Raw genomic sequence first — 13,546 nt, forward strand, 5'->3', positions numbered from 1 at the left:
AGTGTCATAGAAAAGTCATTGACCTCATTTGTTTATGATGTCATTATTTTCAACTTCACAGTTTCTCTAGAATCTCTTTTAATCCACTAAATTTTTAATGTTTGTGCTGTATAGTTTGTTTTCTCATCTATTATGGATTTTTATAAGTCTTTCAGAATTATGTTTTGAGAGCTAGGGATGTAATTCAGTCGGTAAACTGATTGCATAACATGCATGAAGCCACGGATTATTTTCATGGCACCACATAAGCCTCTTGTGATATATACCTGGTAGTGGAGGCAGAAGGATCAGAGTATTTGAAGTCAGCCTGTTCTATATAATTCTAGGCCAGCTTGGTATACCAAGACTTAAGAAAAAAAGTCTTTCGTCTTTAAATGTAGATTTAACTTTTAAGTAAAGATATAAACTTACGTTTGTTTAAATCTACAACTTACGTTAGTTTGGTTTACATGTAATGTAGTTTTTACAGTATTTCTATTCTCACCAATGTTTCAGTATAATTATCGTGTATCTAGTAGAAACGCTCAACCTTATTTCATTAGTTTTTCCTGATGGCCAAAATCCATTTCAAATATATGTGTTTAAGCTAGATTCTGTACTTGATTCTTTTCATTACCATCCCAGTAATCTCGTAAAATGCCTGCTGCCCTGTTCCTTTATAGGGAAGAAGCAAAATACGTTTTGTAAGTATGGTAAAAGCAGGACTGAGGTACAGTTGTTAAAATGAAGAATTCATTTAGAATCAAAAGATGTTTTAAAAGTGCAGAATACAGTTTGTTCAAGCCTCGTTGAAAAGCACTTGAATTTTATAGGCCTCTTCATTGCTTTCTGGAAAGGTGGTATTTGAGAAAAAGAAATTCTTGAGTTACTGTTTTTATGAGGAGAAAATTGCTTGGTCTTTTAATGGTTAATGAGAAGAAGTAATAGTTAAACACTTGGAGCATTGATTTCTGATTTGAATTCTCTAACACAGGCCAGCCCTGGGGGAAGGGGAAAAGCTTGCTAATTAACATTTGATTACTGATGCCACCTTCTCATTCCCCTTGCACCATCCGGTTTCAAACGTTTTTTTGTTCAGGAAGGATTTTTAGACTTGCATCTTAGTAAAACAAATCCATGTGCAACTGCAGTGCATGTGCAGTATGTTGAAAAGAAGAAAAAAGAAAGGCATTAGACATGTAGTATGTGTTCAAAGCCCATTCGCTCTGAATCAGCAGTGATTGCTTTCCTAACTACCCAGTCTTTCAGAAAACCAGAGATTGCCAGGAAACTGGGACTCAGCCTGGTTGTTGCCTTGTTTTGATTTAAACAGACCACAGCAAACACTTCCTTGTTCCATGCTGTTGCAGCTCATAGTTCCATATATTTCAAATTTGAATAAGCTCTAGTTCTGCTGGATCTTGTAACAGTGGCAGAAAAATCACACTGGACGCCTGCCATTTCATGATTCTTTTTGTAAAGATGATAATGTTTGCTCGCTAGTATCTTAATTCAGAAAATCCAGAACCCATTTAAAACTCTTCTGAACATTATTAGTTAAGTATATTTTCCCTACATTAAGTGTTAAATAAAAATTAAAGGGTTCAATTTCAAACCTTTTTAGTGAAGTGAATTAAAAAATCTTTATAACTGTTAACACATAGGTAGTAGTTTTCTGTCCAGGATATTATCTCACTGATGAGAAGGAATAGTTACTTCAAAACTGTGTGATGGGCTTTATTTTAAAATGACATCTTGTGAGGGGAAAATAGATTTTTATTGAAGTATAAGAGAATAAGGACTTGATTTTCTTTATCTAAGAAAAATGATTCGAAATGCTTCTATATCTTTCTCATCTGGGATTATTTGTATTTTTCTCTTTGATGTCTGTTCTATTTATTGACTCTACTTTAATTCTTCCATTTTAGAAAATTAGATCCTGAATGGTTGTAAACGCCCCATTACATCCTTGTCCTACATATATTTAGTTCTTCTTTTTCTGCACCCAGGATTAACTCTGGTATCTTCATGAATTCCTAGGATTTTATAGCATTGAAAAGCAGAAATGATCAAGTTTTATTCTCATCTAAGGATGAGTGAACTAAATCTCAAAAAGGCCCCATCATTTGGCCCACAGTAGTTGCTGTGGGGTTAGAATTCGAACTCGAGTTCTGCTTTTGTTTACGCTACAGCACATACATGGGTGACATTTAAAATTCCCTGAAAAAAGTTTTGATAGTTTTATCAGTATTTAGTTCACAAGCAGTGGCTTTATTATAACTGACAGTGTTGTTTACTAAACTTTATAGGCCTATTAGTTTCAGTTGGAATAATTAATAACAACTCATTTGAGGTTAATTTCACTTGAGTCTAAACTTTAAAGTTTACCATTCTAGTAGTGTAACTTTCCTAAGAATCTTTCTCTAAGAAGTTCTAATGAAATTTCACTCAAAGAAAAGGTCTTTGAAAAATTAAGTGAATTTAAAAGAAAACTTGGGGGAAAGATGAGTCCTTATGAATACTTTTATTGAGCATGTTGTCCTTCCAGTACTAGGTTTAATATTATAATCTCCATAAATATTGAGGCACTATGATTTTGAAGTAGAGAAAATTAGCATTTAAAAAAATATTGTAGTATTTAAATACATGTCACCAATGAAAGTAAGAAATCAAAACCATATTCTGTACTTTCTCAAGTTTTTCTGGTGTGTGTGTTCCTATACTCATGAAGTAGTGGAGAAAAATTCTCTTAAAATCTAGAAAGCAAATTCCAGAAAAAAAAAATCTATGGTTAATCTAGAACTTGAAATTCAAATTCGTTTTAATGTTGAACTGGCAACCATAGTACTTATTGTATTCATTCAGAACTAAATGAGGCATTTGCATGGCTTTAGCAGCCAAAAATCTCATCGATATATAGCTTAACACAAAGCAAGAATTGAAAGGATTTTGAAGGTTCAGCCTGATTTTGAGCCGCTGCTAATCAAAGAAAATAAGCCAGACAAAAAAGTCCCTTAGGAAATGTTATCTAGTAAAGTGTCACTTGTTCTTACTTAACTGGAACTTAACAGTCTGTAAAGATGAAACTGCATCAGAAATGGCACAGTATCACCAGCTGAGGATGTCGGCTGCAGTGTACCAACTCCGTGTCTTCCTTCTCCTTTCTCAGACACTCACATCCCTTAGTTACTTTCTTTCTTCTTTTTTCTCACCTCAGGCCATTTCTATCTTTTTTCTTCCGTTTTCTTTTACTGTTCTCTCTATCATCCCTATCCCTTATTCTTGCCGCCCCCCCCCCGTTTCTCCCCACTTCTTTTCTCTTTAGTCTCCCTCCCAGAGGAGAACTGTGTGTCTTTGATCTGCTTCATAGGAACTTCAAATTCATCTGCATCATTATATACACAGTTGTTTTTTGTCATTCAAATTCCTCAAAGACTACTTAAAAATAATTTCTGGTACATTTGCTTTGGGTACTTGTTAATTTTTCCTTTCCTGCACAATTGTGATTTAAACTTTAATTGAATACACATCAGTAAAGACAGTGGAATTTTTTGGGTGTCTTACCACTTTGTTTTGTAATGGTAAAGTCTGCCTATGCTTACAGCATGAACTTAATTCTGAAAAGCCAATTTGTTTTCACTTAAATTGCTGTTTAATGATTGTAGTTTAGCATAAGATGTTTTTGTCACAATCTGAGAGTACTTTTTGAATATAGCCTTTGCTTTGGAATAATCAAACTTTAGCCTAATATCCTTTACATGGTACTCTCACAGCTAAGTTCTCTCTGCATTAACTAGTTTATTCTACGACAAGTAGCTTAACAGATGTCTTTCTTGGAAGGACAATGAAGCCAAATACTTGTGCAATGGCTAACATGAATTTAACTTTGATCACTTTTGTTCATCACATCAGTCTGGCGTTGCGCTTTATACCAACATAGCACCATAGCCAGAACTTGCTTTTCAGGCTTAGGACAGCAAAGGAATGTCACTCAGTTTAGTGAACTATATATGAGTAAGGAAACATGAAATACTGTTTATTTCATAATAGTATATCATTGTTTCTGTGCCCATTATGTTTGTGTAAGTTTCCAATGATGGGGTAACCTCTCCACCTTTCCAACACATACACATTTTTCTTCTGCTTTTGTTTGAAAATAGCTGATGAACTCTGGTTTATTTGGGCACTCCAAACATAAGTTTAAAGAAAGAAATTTTATCTTGAAGTCTACAGATTCCTCCCGCTTTCTCTTCTGTCTTTTTTATGAATGTAATGCTTTGGATTATTGAAGCACCTTTGTCCCCAAGAGCAGTAATACATAAGTGCAACTAAATAGACTCAGCTAACCAAAGTGCTTACGTCAGGTCCAGTTGCCTTTGGCCAAGTTGTCAGATTGGCAAGGACTAATCAGAATTTCCAAACTTGATGTGGCAGCTGTAAGAAAAATGCTGCATATTAGCTGTGGAGAAAAACTGCCTGTTTCAATTGAGTGTGTGTGTGTGTGGGGGGGGGGCGCGTCAAACTGTGTCCCAAGTGCCTCAGATCTCAGTTACTGATTCTTTTCTCCCACAGGTGTATGTTAAAGATAAAAATAGATTGAATTCCATGTTTAATTTTTCCCCTTAGTTTGTGCATATCTCTGTTTCACTGGAAGGATAACTTAGATCTGTTAGTGTGTAATAAAGATACGATGATGATAGCAAAATGCTGTAGCTAAACAGCATGGCACTCTACAGTTCTGCCCTTTAGAAGCTTGCTTGAGTGCTGCTTGTTGAGCAGCCATATTAAAACGTTAAAAGATAGTGCAATATCTCAAAATCAGCCTGGATGAAGAGTATACTATCAGATGGACTGTCTCTTCATTATTATAATTAGCTAATTATCATAATTGTAAATGAAGAATGAAATAGAATTCCTATGTTTTTTAGAAAAATGCTAAGAAATTAAAGAAAGATATGATCCTTTGGGGGATTAAGCTTTGCAGAGTCCTTCTAAATTTCCAAGCTGGTCTCTTGCTGGAGTTCCTCCTGCCTTGCAATGGAATACAGCAGCTGCAGGTTTTGGCCAGCACCCCCTGCAAGGTATGGCCCTTCCTAAGTCACTGGACAGCAGATATGTAGTTGAACTCCCCACAGCCTTGTTTTGATGATTTAACTCTTCTCCCCTTAAAGTGAAAGGTAGAATATTGCTGGCAGGCAAAAATTTTAGTGTTGTTTCTATTTATTTTTGTTTGTTTGCTTGTTTTGAGACAAGATCTCACTAAGTCTTTTTAATGACTGTCCTGGAACTCACTTTGTAGCAATTATTTTGTCTTTAGGACAGGCTAAAATATGATATTAATAGAAACCTCAGCTTAGCTTTTAATTTGGGGTGATGTCAAAGAAATCATCTAACCTGCTTTATATTGTTCTGTGCCTTTCAAATTAAAAATTACGTCCCTTACTCCATTTTAACCAAAATTCACTTTCTTCTCATAAATGAAAACTTGAAGTGTACTTTTTTGTTTGAATCATAAAGTTTTCAGATTAAATTACTTAGAAGCATATATAGATGTAGTCAGGTTTCAGTGCACGATTACCTAAAGTCAGCAGTGATGAGAACTCAGCTTGAGAGTGTGCACTGCCCTTGCAGAGACCCTAGCTAACTTCTTGTAACTCCAGCTCAGAGACTCCCATGCCTCCCATGAGTGCACCCTTCCTCACATGCACATAGCCATCTACACACCGTGCATATACCCCCCAAAATCAATCATTATCAAAAGAAAGTATTTTTTGAAATACTACTTCACCTAGCCTTCATTGAAATTTTGCTCTGACTTTTATTGTATTTTTAGCCTTTTGTAAAATTTTTCTGACTTGTAGTCTAAATTATTGTTTTGAAGCTAAAAGAAAATATAAAACATGTTTTATCTTAAATGAATTAAAGCTACCATGATTAAAATAATGTCAAAATCCTGTTGTAATTCTATTGCTTTCTTTTTCTAGGTAAAGAGAAATGTGTATGACCTTACGAGTATACCTGTTCGACATCAGTTATGGGAGGGCTGGCCAGCTTCTGCCACTGATGACTCAGTAAGTTCCTGCCCAGTTTATAGCCTCCCTTTTCAATATAGTTGGCTGTTTGAAACAGAATCAAATGCACTTGAATTTTCCACTGAAAGAACTTTTTATTTACATCACATCATGTCAAAAATTTTGAAAAATTGTAATAATTTGAACGGATTTATAGAACAAATGTCATAAGCCAAGCACAGTAATATTTTGGTAATGATAGGTATCAGTGTCAAGAATATAGTATTGCTTGATTTGACATAAATTTTTCTTTGAGAATATATGTGGTTAATATTAATAAGATGTTGAAGGTGAAAAAAATTCCTATATTATAGATATTTCAAAATCAAATGCATACATACATACATTTATATACATATTCATGTATGCATGTGTGTTATGTGAAGGGTCTGTAACTTTAAAATTTATTAAATTCAAAAGAATTTCTCCTTTTTATGCTTGACATAAATAGCACATATCTTTAATATAATAAATAAATACATTTATTACCATAAAAATTTTAAAAATTAGTGTGTTATCTGACAGTAATATCATTTTTTAAATACTTTCTATTATAAATTTGGAAACCTTTTCCATCTCTGCCAATTTTCAATAATTAACTCCTTTCCTAAAGAAGAAATCTTTTCATCACAAGAAGGCTACTGACTTGAAGTTTTGTTCGATCTCTCCCCATATTTACTAACTTACCTGTTCTAAACAGATAACTGCCTTGTTTTGGGGTTGGTTTTGCTTGTCCAAAACTTTTTATTTATCTTTAGAGAATTTCATGCAATATATTGAAGTCTGATTCGTGTTGGCTAGATCTTCCTGAACATAAGGCCCATAATGGAGTTGGTTGATAGATCCATTTTCACTTCGTTGGAGAAAACTGATTTTTCCCCTCCTACCAGCTGATTTCAAATAACTTAGCTATGGGTATGAGTTTGTGCCCACTTTTCCTTCTCTATACTAGGATTTTGTTTGACTTAGATTTGCGCACCAGGTAGTAGTCAAAGTCCATGAGTTTGTATGCACATCAGTCCTCTTGTATAACTTTTTCCCTCGAAGTTGTCCACTACTTCTGGCTCATGTAATAATTTGGTTCCCTCTTTTGCATAGATTCCTGAGTCTTGAAGGTAGGAGCATGATGCAGACATTCTCATTAGGGCTGAGTGCTCCAAAGCATCTCAAGCTCTGCTCATTGTCCAGCTGTGTCTCAATGCTAATTACCATCTACTCCAAGTAGTAACTTGTCTGACGAGGGCTTCATGATGCATGTCCTCTTCTTGGTATAGCAATATGTCATTAGAATCAGTCACTTTTTATTTTTATTTTTTTTATATGTGTCTGTTGGTGGTGGCTTACAGAAAGGGGGTGTCATATCCTCTGTGGGTGCTGGGAATTGAACTCCAGTCCTCTGGAAGAACAGGAAGTACTCATGACCACTAAGTAATCTCTCTAGACCATAAGATTTTAAAATGCAAATAGGAGAATGTTTCAGGAATTCTAAGTTAAAATCTATTTTTTAAAGATAAACAATGCTAAAAAGAATCAAGGCCTTTGCAAACACTGTGTAATACTAAACTCATGGTTGTAGCTAAGAATTGAATTAGCTCCTCATATTTTTCTAATAAGTACTACAACTGTCTGGCCAATTTCTATTCTTCTGTCAATGCTACCTAACATTTAAAAAAAAATTCATTTTGGAAGACAAAATAATTCTAAGACAGTTTATTGATGAAGATGCTATTTAAGTCTAGTTATAAACTGTGTGCCTTTGGGTAAATGCTTGGGTTTCAAAAATTTAAAAAAGATTTAGAAAACAGTAGGACTCTTTGCTATCACTTTTATAATAGTATAATACTAGAATTATTGATCACTGGCTACTGCCAAAAAGAAAAAAAAGACTGTAGTTGTTGGCTTTTTTGTAAATTTTGTTTGCTTACTTTGGAGTTTCTCATTTGATTGTTTTTTTTTCCTGTTAGGATCTAAGAAGACACACATAAAAAAATAGAAATGTTCTTAGTGTTGTTTAAAACTCATTATAGGACATAAATATGACCAAAAAGTACATAATTTAAGATCCAAGCACATCACTAGAATTCTCTAAAGCTTGGCCACTTTCTACCATTTTTATGAAGATTAATGATAACATATTTAAACTGGGTGTCTTACAGTAGACAGGAAAGACATCAGCAATAGCTCAATATAATAGACAAGGATTGACTGATATGAGCATATGAAAGACTATCTGCACTTTGCTACAAAATTACCTGTGGGGCCAGGAATGCGTGAGAGTAGACGCAATCCAGATTATCCATCTATTGGGCAGTATTGAATCTGAGTGATATACATGGTTGATATATTTGAAATTTACTGTAATTTAAAGTCAGTAGTAAGTGACTAAAGTGACAATAAAGACAGAAGATTGTTGAAATAGGAGTGGCGGGGCTGTGTCCCGCCACCCAGCCGCTTGCACAGCTAGCTTTATACCTGAAATAATTACACGGAAACTGTATTCTTTTAAACACTGCCTGGCCCATTAGTTCCAGCCTCTTATTGGCTAGCTCTTACATATTAAGCTAACCCATTTCTAATAATCTGTGTAGCCCATGAGGTGGCTTACCAGGAAAGATCTTAACCTGCGTCTGTCTGGAGTGGGAGAATCATGGCGACCGTCTGACTCAGCTTTTTTCTCCCAGCATTCTGTTCTGTTTACTCCGCCTACCTAATTTTATGTCCTATTAAAGGGCCAAGGCAGTCTCTTTATTTAACCAGTGAAATTAACACAAAACAGAAGACTCTCCCCCCATCAGAAGATGATGGGGAAATTTTTTAAATGCAAGGCTGCACAGGCTTAAGAGTAGATCTACATGCTCTAATTTTAGATAAAAATGGTTTTGACACCACAGTTGCAGAAACCAGGAAATAAGCTGATAATGTACAAACTCAAAAATAACAGGAAAAGTAAGTAAAATAGGACCTATTCCTCTGTACCAAAGTACCTTATACATTATGTGCCCTAATTTATTGACTTAGTTTGATACAGTATTTTATGAGACCCATGTTTTAATATTTGTGTAAGATTTTACTTTTAGCAAAGAGTTGCAATGTGATTCCATTTCTTGAGGAAGCTACAAGAAGCAGACTAAGCTGAGTGTGTCCAAAACTGCAACAATATGTGGTGCTGTATGAGTCACGGCAAGCAGGAGAGGGAATCCCCAGTAAGCTTCATCCTGTCGCCTCATTATTCATGTTTGCACCGTTTCCCAAGACCTGTGAAGTGGTGCCTGCCCACACTTCCCCAGAGCAAATGTTGCCACATTGGCAGGATGTGCCTTGAACTGCATGATTTGACACAACGAAGATGTGCAGGGCCAGGCGGCAGTTCTTAACTAGTGCCACAGCACATCTTCTAGCTCCAGTGCTTGAGTTGAGGCCAAAAAGTCGTAACTATGGTTTTTGGAGAGAGTCTAGCCAAATTTTAGAAAATTTGTTTCATTGGGACCTTGAAAACATGTAATGCTAGTGCTTTGCGAGTAATTTATTTTGTTGCAGGTGTTGTTGTTTTTATACTTACTGAAAACACTTAAGTGGAGGCATCTGCTACAAAACAAGCTAGTCCTCACAGCTTAGGGCATTTGAATTGAGGACAGCTGAGAAATGTCAGCTGTGTAAACAGTCTGAAATGTGTTACCAACAGAAATAGAACTAATTTCTTTTCAGGACAGTAGCCATAATAGTTAGGAGAGCTTAGCCTTCAGTGGCGGGTACCTGAATACTTGCTTCTCACTGCCAGGCTAGAAGATGGACTACAGAGGTCACTAAAAGTGAACTTTATACTTTGGCTGCTCAGTTGCAGGATTTTTTTTTTTATGTGGCTTTGATTATATAAGAGCATACATAGAGTGGCTTCCTCCATGAATTTATGGGGATACCACAGATCAAAAAACTAATCAGTTCGGGGTGATGGAAAATGTTATAAACTTAAATTGTAAATTAAGCTAAACATTGAAAATGAATAAATAGCATAACAGTTTACACGTAGATAGCTTTTCTTTTTCTCTTTAGGAATGTAAGGGTTATATTATAACACTTCATTTATGTTTTATACTATATAAAAATCGCTTGGGAGCAACAAAGAAAGTGTTTTCTTCTGTACAGTTGTCATTATTTTTTTGACTTAGAAAACAGGAAGAAGGAATAGACTTTGTGTAATTAGATTCCTGTACTATAAAGGACCTCAGAACCTGATAGACTTCAGTCTTCTGCTGTTTTCCAGCTATATGTGACATCAGCGATTCCTCACAACATCGTTGCCATCTCTTCAGACTTAAAACATTTCTTTGCTTATAGCTATGTTCTAATGGGGCATGAGATCCTTTATGTTGTCCACAACTCTTTTAGTTTCCTTTACACTCTGTCACCAGGGAAATAGGTGTCCAGAGCTTCAGCAGTCAGGGGATGTTTTCATGCAGCGAGACAAGGAGATGCAAGTAGGTGAAATCTCATCTAACACATGAGCGGTGGCACTGTTGGCTTCCATAGAGTAGAAATAAGTTTAACACTATGAGCGATGCATAGATACTTAATTATGATCATTTAAAGTAATGCTTATAAAGCAGGAGAATCATGTAGTTTTTTTCAATTTGATAGTAAAATTTATTTTCCTTTTTATTATATATATTTTCTCTTCATTTTTTCCTAATTCCTTTTTTAAAACAATCTTTTCTCATTTTACGTACCAATCCCAGTTTCCACTTTCCCCCTCCTCCCCCAAAAGGGTAAGGCTTCCCTTGGGAAGTCAGCAAAGTCTGGCATATCACTTTGAGGCAGGACCAAGGCCTTCTCTCCTTTATCTAGACTGAGCAAGGCATCCCTCCAAAGAGAATGGATTTCAAAAACCCAGATCAAGCACCAGGGACAAGTCCTGGTCTCACTGCCATTGGTCCCACAGACTACTCAAGCTACACAAGTATATTCTGAGGGCCTAACTTGGTCCTGTGAGTCCAGAGTCAGTGAGCTCTCACTAGCTCAGGTCAGCTGTTTCTGTGAGTATCCCCATCATGATCTTGACCCCTTTGCTCATAATATTGCTCATCCCTCTCTTTGACTGTGCTCTGGGAGCTCAGCCCAGTGCCCAGCTGTGGATCTCTACATCTGCTTCTAACCTTGCTGGATGAAGGTTCTGTGATGACAGTTAAGGTAGTCATCAATCGGATTACGGGGAAGGTCAGTTCAGGCACCCTTTCCACCATTGCTCAGTGTCTTAGCTGGGGTCATCCTTGTGGATTACTGGGAATTTTCCTAATGCCAGGTTTCTTGCTAGCCACATAATGGTTCCCTCAATCAAGATATCTCTTTCCTTGTTCTCCCTTTCCCTCCTTTCCCCATCTCAACCATCCCGTTCCCTCATGTTCTCCCCTGTCCTCCCCGCCTCCACTTCTGGTTTTCTCAGGAGATCTCGTCTACTTCACTTCCCCAGGGGATCCATTCATGTCTCTTTAGGGTTCTTCTTACCTAGCTTCTCTGGGGTCACGAACTATAGGCTGGTAATGCTTTATTTTATATCTGATATCCACTTATGAGTGAGTACATACTGTGTTTGTTGTTCTGGGTTTGGGTTGTTTTTTTCTAGTTCCATCCATTTGCCTGCAGATTTCAAGATGTAATTGTATTTTACCGCTGAAGAGTACTCCATTGTGTAAATGTACCACATTTTCTTTATCCATTCTTTGGTTAAGGGGCATGTAGGTTGTTTCCAGATTCTGACTATTACAAATAATGCTTCTATGAACAGTTGAGCAAATGTCCTTGTGGTATTGTATATCCTTTAGGTATATGGCCAAGTGTGGTATTGCTGGGTCTTGAGGTAGAATGATTCCCAATTTTCTGAGAAACCACCATACTGATTTCCAAAGTGGCCATACAAGTATGTACTCCCATCAGCAGTGGAGGAGTGTTCTCCTACTCTGCATCCTCTCTGGTATCAGCTATCCATCAGTGTTTTTGATCTTAGCCATTCTAACTGGTGTGAGACATGCAGTTTTAATTTTATTTTAATACTTTTCTTTTTTGTGATTACTAGTGAGCCTCCATAGTTCTATCATTGTCTAAATTACAGTTTAGAATCAGAGATTAGCGGGCTTGTGTGTTGGGGGTGGGGGTCAGGAAACAACTCTTGAAGCATTTTCACATTAGTAATTCAGGATAACCCAAGCAAATCCAGTACACTGGCATCTCTATAAAAACAAAGCAAACCCCCCCCCACACACACACGTCAGCTCACACTTTTTCAATATAATGGTGAAAACAAAAATCTGCATGAGGGAATGCCCCTTGGTTTGATCTTTCTTATAGGGACTATTTTCTTCTGCAATTTCTTCCTTGTAGGTGTCAAGTTACAGCCATATTTTTGAGCAGGTGCCTTTGCCCATTTCTCACAGAAGCTCTGTTCCAGTGCAGACTCCTCCAGCCTCCATGTATTTACCACTTTCGCTAAGTAAATTTATAAGCTTCTATGCAGCCACCCTAATCCATTTCTGTAAGGATATTTCTGAAGTATATCACGGAATGAGATTCAGCTTATCTTAACTTCTCTTTAACAGCAATCTAATGTCTTCTTTTATGTACAGTTTTTATGCTGGCATTCATTTGTTCTGACAACTTTCCATCCAGGTTTGTTTTTCCATGAAGGCCAAGATTAAATGGTGTGAGAGAGAGGTGGAAGAAAGTATACATTAATGAATCAAAACACAAGTGAGCAAACCAATCTGAGTTCATTGAATTTCAACATTGCTATTATTTGGATAGGTTGTATAAGGTAATTTATCATCTACAAAGTGGTGGCAATATACACATTTTTGAAAGTCTATTGTGAAGATTCAGTGGTTTAGTACATTCGGTCACATAATGTGGAGGTTCCAGTTTTCCTTGCTTTGTATTCTAAAATAGGATCTTCTTCAGCTTAGTCTTACTTTGACTTTATGAACATCTGATTCAGCCTCCAAAGTGCTGAAAATGTTGGTGTCTTCCACAGTGCCCTAGTATAATGCAGTCATTTTTATAGGACCGATTAGTTACATATATGTATATATCTAATGTAAAAGACACACGTGATACAATGCAGAGGTTGGCAGTTAGGACTGTCAGCTTAAATTGTTATACCATCTATTTTTGTCAGTAATGTTTTAGTAGGACATGCCCATGCCATTTATTTATACATTGTATATAATTACTTTCCTACTATGTTAGCAGGGATGTAGTTGCAACAACAACAACAAGAAAAAAAAAAAAAACTTGAGGCTCAAAGAACCTAAAATATCTACTATAAGACCCTTTACAGTTTTTCAACTTCTGGTGTAATGTCTGGCATTTAGTAGGTATTCAACAAACATTACGTCCCTTTCCCTTGAGTAAACATCGTCTTTATATCACTTGTACACTCAGATTCAAAAGCATTCTTTGAGTAGCTTCAGGGTCATCTTATGCTGTTTAAATTACTTTGTTAACCTGTC

At 36.3% G+C, this 13,546-nt stretch overlaps 1 protein-coding gene across 2 annotated transcripts in view; it reads left to right on the plus strand.

The window, feature by feature from the left end:
• Faf1 (Fas associated factor 1) overlaps window positions 1-13,546 on the plus strand; it is a 294,143-nt gene that overhangs the window by 131,267 nt on the left and 149,330 nt on the right. For both annotated transcript variants that reach the window (XM_075945095.1, XM_075945094.1), the window contains exon 8: window positions 5,964-6,050. In XM_075945095.1, coding sequence (XP_075801210.1) covers window positions 5,964-6,050 — 87 coding nt within the window. The remainder of the gene's footprint in view (window positions 1-5,963; window positions 6,051-13,546) is intronic.

The sequence above is a fragment of the Microtus pennsylvanicus genome, chromosome 13, assembly GCF_037038515.1.
Source record: "Microtus pennsylvanicus isolate mMicPen1 chromosome 13, mMicPen1.hap1, whole genome shotgun sequence".
Taxonomy (NCBI): domain Eukaryota; kingdom Metazoa; phylum Chordata; class Mammalia; order Rodentia; family Cricetidae; genus Microtus; species Microtus pennsylvanicus.